The 6103-nt window shown below is 33.6% G+C and overlaps 1 protein-coding gene across 1 annotated transcript in view; it reads left to right on the forward strand.

The window, feature by feature from the left end:
* The window catches only part of STK26 (serine/threonine kinase 26), a 60087-nt gene extending 55109 nt beyond the window's left edge, over positions 1 to 4978 (forward strand). The window contains exons 9-12 of the mRNA XM_019653895.1: positions 1314 to 1407; positions 1894 to 1956; positions 2039 to 2175; positions 3241 to 4978. Coding sequence (XP_019509440.1) covers positions 1314 to 1407; positions 1894 to 1956; positions 2039 to 2175; positions 3241 to 3265 — 319 coding nt within the window. The 3' untranslated portion in view covers positions 3266 to 4978. The remainder of the gene's footprint in view (positions 1 to 1313; positions 1408 to 1893; positions 1957 to 2038; positions 2176 to 3240) is intronic.
* The last annotated feature ends 1125 nt before the right edge of the window (positions 4979 to 6103 follow it).

Consider the following 6103-nt stretch of genomic DNA (forward strand, 5'->3'; position numbering starts at 1 on the left):
GATTAAAGGTGTTCTATTAGTTTGCCCAAAGTGATAAGGGGCTATACTGTCTCATACTTTGTTGGCAACCTGCAAAATCCCTCTGGAGACCTGAACTTCAGGCCTTTCCTACCTCTTGGCCAAGGACCAAACTATGATCAGACTGGTACACTTAAATACAGTAAGTCTTCAATATTGTTGATAGGTTTTTGATTGGAAACTGCAATGTTAAGCAAAATGTCTTATAATGAAATCAATTTCCCATAGGTTAATCAATAGAAACAAGAGTTAAGTTCCTAAGACATACTTCTGGTCACAAAAACATCACCAAACTCCTAAATAAAGCATTGAAATAAATGTGCTCTATATACATTTAAGAAAGATGAATGAATACAAACAAATCAGATAATGATTTTCCAATCGGGTTACTCCAGTTCAGGGTCTGGGGGTGACCAGAGCTTCTCCCAGCAGCACAGGGTACAAAGTGGGACCCTCCCTGGAGAGGACACCCTTTCACTGCAGGGTGCACCACACACACCCACACTCACTCAGACTGGGACAACTTAGACACACCAGTTCACCTCACATGCACACCTTTGGGATGTGGGAGCACACTGGAGGACCTTGGAAAAACCCACACAGACATGCGGAGAATGCAAATTCCACACAGATAGTTGCCCTGGCAAGGAATCAATTTTCATTTTCTTCATCAACGTTACAATGAAACGACATTATTTGAGGACCTGCTGTGTTTATATATGATATGTACCCCCCTAAAAAGTTGCACTGCTTTTTAACTGCAGCATTTACATTAACATTTTAGCCTCTAAATCCATCACTTCATTTATATTAGAAAAGTCTGTAGGTTACACCAGAATTTACTCTCCCACTGGTTGAAATGCTCTCAGAGTCATGCATTTATGAGAAATTGCCCAACTTTTGAAAGGGATAAAAAATACCAGGATAGTCTTTGTACCCTGTTCTAATGGTTGTTGGCCTTAGCTGCCCATGAGAGTTGCCCATGGAGCCTTAAAATAAAAAGAATCACAAGCCACACTACAGGAGATCCTGATTCAGTCAGTGGGGAGAGTAAAATACAGGGCTTTACATATGGTAAGAGGTCTCCACATGTGAGTGTGATGCATAATTAAAAGTTGAGAACCACTGCTACTCTTCAGTGAAATGTAGTATCTACCTGAAAATGAGATCAAATGCTTTTTTATACTCATTTTTTGTGCATTGGGACAGTTTTCAGTTTGACGGCATTGATTTGGCATTCTCACCAAGCTTAATAATTTAGAAACTTACAGAAATATCTTTGGTAATCTTTTTAGGGAATCCACTAGCAGGGAAAATAATACTCATCCTGAATGGAGCTTTACCACCGTGCGAAAGAAGCCTGATCCAAAGAAACTGCAAAATGGGGCTGTATGTACATGAAGATGATCACTTCCTTTTGATAGATTTCTCTAAACTTAGTGAGATCTAAGTTGATGACCAAAATTGTTGGAATTTAATAACCCTAAATGCCTACCTCACTGTGTCCACAGTATGCTTCATTTGCCATTAATTTTGAGCTAATTAAGAAAAGGTCACAGAAGTGGCCATTGGTATTATTTTTAAATGCATTTTACCTAGAGATACATAAATCCAGTGGAATCGTGAATATCTATTGTAAGTTAGAAACCTTCTGGATGATGGATGGGAATTAGTGATGGGAAGAAAGCATGGAGACTTGCCTTGTATTGGATCTTTTGGGGAGAGGATTCAAAAAAGAAAACCATGAATGATTATTTTATTGGGTTGTCAGAAAAGTCATGACGTATTTTTTCTATGTTTTTCGTTGCAAAAATGCGTCATGACTTCCGACAACCCAATGATTTCATGTGAATAATCTATATAATTTATTCAAAGGAGCAAGACCTTGTGCAAACCCTGAGCTGTTTGTCTATGATAATCACTCCTGCGTTTGCTGAAGTAAGTACAGATTCAACAGCATTGGATATGTATTTTAAGAAGTATAGTAATTTTAAATGTTATAGCTATTGATCTTTCTCAGCTTAAACAACAGGATGAGAATAATGCCAGCAGGAATCAGGCAATTGAAGAACTTGAGAAAAGTATTGCTGTGGCTGAAACCGCCTGTCCTGGCATCACAGATAAAATGGTGAAGAAATTAATTGAAAAATTTCAAAAGTAAGCTTGAAATGTCATTTTTTAAAAATTATTTTGACATTTTCTGTTGGATGTTAATTTATGACCCAATATAATTACCTTGATTCAGTCATTTCAATGATTCTTAACAGTCATTTCTCAATAGTTGTGTGCTTGAAAATTGTTTTGTCTGTTGCCCATATTAAACATTAGCTTTTAGAATTATTATATCCAGGCACTACAAAGTAATTTTCCACTGAATGAAATGGCCTTTTTGTTTTTGTTTTTGTTTTTTCTCTTACCCTGCTAGTAGGAGTCTAGACAAAAGGTCACGGAGCATATCGTTATTTGGAGCATATTGTTATTTGGGCCCTTGTAAACACCATTTAGGAGTGCTTTCATTTTTGCTACTACTCTCATCACACCATTATTTACATAGTTTCCAGTACTAAAGTTTCTAAGTTTAACCACCATAAAAACAAATTTAAAGATAGGATTTTATGTAGAGGATCTCAATGAAGACTATAAAAGGTCCTTTTGTTTGATTTTAGTTTCTATACTGTCTTAAACTATTGGTTAATGTTGTTCACGTTCAATAAAGTTCTTACATTTAATTTTAAAATTATATTTTTAAACAAGACTGGTATGCATACACAAACATAGCATAAAACTCCTTAACTCAAGCAGGTTATAAAGCAATATTAATTTAGCCTTAATCCCATTACTCATATATTGCTTGCATATCTGCACATCTTTACATTTCTTTATATTTGTGATGCCACTGGCATCAAGTGGAAACAAACTATATAGCCTGCAAAAGCACACACTCTCATAGATCTTGCTATCTGATAAAGCCTACTCGTACTCATAAACTAAAACCCCTCTGAAAATCCCTTAGATTTTAATGGAAAACTCCCCTCTCTTCCAATTTGCAAACAAATCAATTGGAAAGAGATTTTTAAACTTTGTATTTTAATGTCTACATGATTGGATTCAATAGAAAATATTTAGTTTGCTGAATCAGTTCCTTCATTGCAGAGTTCATACAGATGAGAAATATAAACATGCATAGTTATATATCAATTTAAGTTTTTCTTAATTTTACAGGTGCTCAGCAGATGAATCCCCCTAAGAAACTTATTATTGGCTTCTATTTCATATGGACCCAGAGAAACCCACCAAAGTTACTTCAAGCTTAACTCATGAGCTCCATGTGCCTTTTGGATCTTTGCGACATTGAAGATTTGGAAGAAGCTATTCAACTATTTTGTGATGGTGTTTATCATTTTATATTTTAAAGAGATTATTTTGTAAGGGATAACTTTTAATACTATAGTTTCATCTGTATTCTAGTAAAGGTTAAGCTACAGGTTTGCTTTTAGTTATCATTATTACTTAAGTTACTAGGATGAATACTTTTCATGTTTTGATCTTTAGTTAACTGTACACTGATGAAACATACAGGTCTTTCAAAGTCATCCTAAATATTCAACTTTTGTAAATCATCAAGCCTCATAAAGCTTTTTTTTTTAACAAAAGCATATTCTAAAAATGACTATTGGTGGGGAGGTAGAAACAAGTCATGCCTTCTTAAAACAGAAGTTTTTAATAAGCTCTTGGAAATGAAACCTGAAAAAGTATTGACTCTTCTACCAAGTTGGTGTGATATTCCAGGCAGCTCGATGATGACCACATTTGAGAGCCCTGTGTTTGACGTATTTATAGGCAATATGCAGCAACAGAGGTACCTCTTGGTGTACAGTATTTACTTTCTCTTTTAGAAGAGGCAATTAATCCTTATTTAACATTGTTGAGAATTTAAAACAATACCAATTAGCCAAGGATTTTTTTTTTGGTAATACTGTAGGAATTAGTCGGGCTTCATTTTTAAAATCTTCAACTCAAATAGCATATAACATGCTTGGATTTGGGGAGCTTAAAAAAAGCTAATCATGTGATTAAATACCTGATCAACAGGTATGACTATAACTTACACCAGCATATTTTTGTCATGGTAGTAAAATGTCCTATAAACTATTTATACATTTTTGTTCTTCATAATTATCTGATACATAAGCATCATGTTTTCATTTTTGAAAGGGTATTTAAATAGTCATTTTCTAGTTCATATGAAAATAACCATAGTACAGGATGATTTCTGTCCGTACAAAGGTAAGTTAGACTGTACTGTTGATTTTCAGTTATATTTATGGTACTGTTATGTGGGTAATACCTTTTTCTTTTAAGCCCAGTAGAATTATTGATATTAATTAGTTTTGATAGTCAGTGCTTTACTGTTTGGAACTGCACAAATTGGTTTTTGCACAAAAGTCATTTTTTTAAAATCTGAATAATTGCCAAATATTAGAAGAAAGATATTCTTCAAGTAAAGTGTGCAATTTTTAGTCAAAGTGGCCATTACCTCCTCTCTTTTTTGTAATAATACAGACACTTGAATAAGTTGTTGTCATGTCACATGCCAAGAAAATTCTTTTCATTGGTGCCTATACTGTAACAGTTACTTTTAACACATTGTATTTTGAAGTAATGGTTCAGTTAAAAAATTTCACCTGCTATGTAACTGAAATTAATTACAATTTATAATCTGTAGCGGTCAGGAAATAATTTTGCAACTCATATTATGAATTAAATGAATATTTTTGTAAAAGCAACAAATTTATAAATTGATTATCTGAAACTTTACAACACAACTACATCATGGATAGAAATTGTAGTGCTTATTCATTATAGTTATTAGTCCTGTAAATTGTTCCTAGGTGCAGCATACACCAGTGTTTGGGGGGGGGTGGGAAAGGTTAAAAATAAATATTTAAATTCCTCAGTCCTCAATGTTTGTTTTCTTGAGGAATGTATGGTGTGGTATTTTAATTGTTTCAAATTATTTCTCCTTTGCCCTTTAATTTATTGTTGGAACTTTAACACCAATGTTTCCATTGGAAATTAAAAGATATTCTTCATATTTTATTAAGCATTGATTATAGCTACAGTAAACATATGTCCTGATTTTTGCCTCCTGTCCTGACAAAATTATTGAGAGTCCTCATTCACTCAAAAATGTCCTAGATTGGACAATCAATTATATATTCACCCTGATTATGTTAGGTTGTCGGAAAAGTCATGACGTATTTTTCCTGTTTTTCATTGCAAAAATGCGTCATGACTTTTCTGACAACCCAATAGTTTTATTAAGAAACCTTATAAAGATTTGAACGCTGTAATTCTCTGGGGAAAACAGATTTTACAAAGACTTCCAGAAATTGAGACAAGAAACAGTATTTAAGCCTAAATGAATATGAGTTTTTCCTAGAAAAAACGTCAAAGATGAACTTAATATAGTTTTGAGGATCTACAGGATTAATAAATAGGTGATTGGGCTTCAATATATTCTTATTATTAAATACCTATTCTAGACTTGTGAGATACTGGATATGGTTCCAGGAGCAGGAAAGAAAGTGCTAGAATGTGGGAAAGGGACAGAGGGAGGTATATTAAAAGGGATTTTTCCAGTGTAAAGGAGAGTAAGGAAATTATTCCATCCATCTTTTCTCCATTGAGTCACATATAAAAATAGCTTGCTTATATATTGCACCACTTCTTTGAAGTTAATACCTAACTTTATCTTGAAATATGTTATACTTAACATTAAAATCAATAAACAATGTCATTCTTAAATAGAATGTTATACCTTCCAGGGGAAATAATAGAGAAATTCTGAATGGATCAAGAATAGAATTTTGGTTCATTAACGCATTCTGGTTTTAGTACTATTCTTTTTCTTTTCAGCTACCCCAAATCTACCACTTCTCACCTGCCTCCCTCCTTTTCTTTGTTTCTAACTGTCCCTTCCCTTAGTAACAGGCTAGAACCAATTACTTTTGAACCTGATTAAAACAAAAGGAAGATCATATTTACAACTTATTTTTTTAATAAATGGATTTCCATCACCCTT

The sequence above is a fragment of the Hipposideros armiger genome, unplaced genomic scaffold (assembly GCF_001890085.2).
Source record: "Hipposideros armiger isolate ML-2016 unplaced genomic scaffold, ASM189008v1 scaffold_210, whole genome shotgun sequence".
In the NCBI taxonomy this organism is placed as follows: domain Eukaryota; kingdom Metazoa; phylum Chordata; class Mammalia; order Chiroptera; family Hipposideridae; genus Hipposideros; species Hipposideros armiger.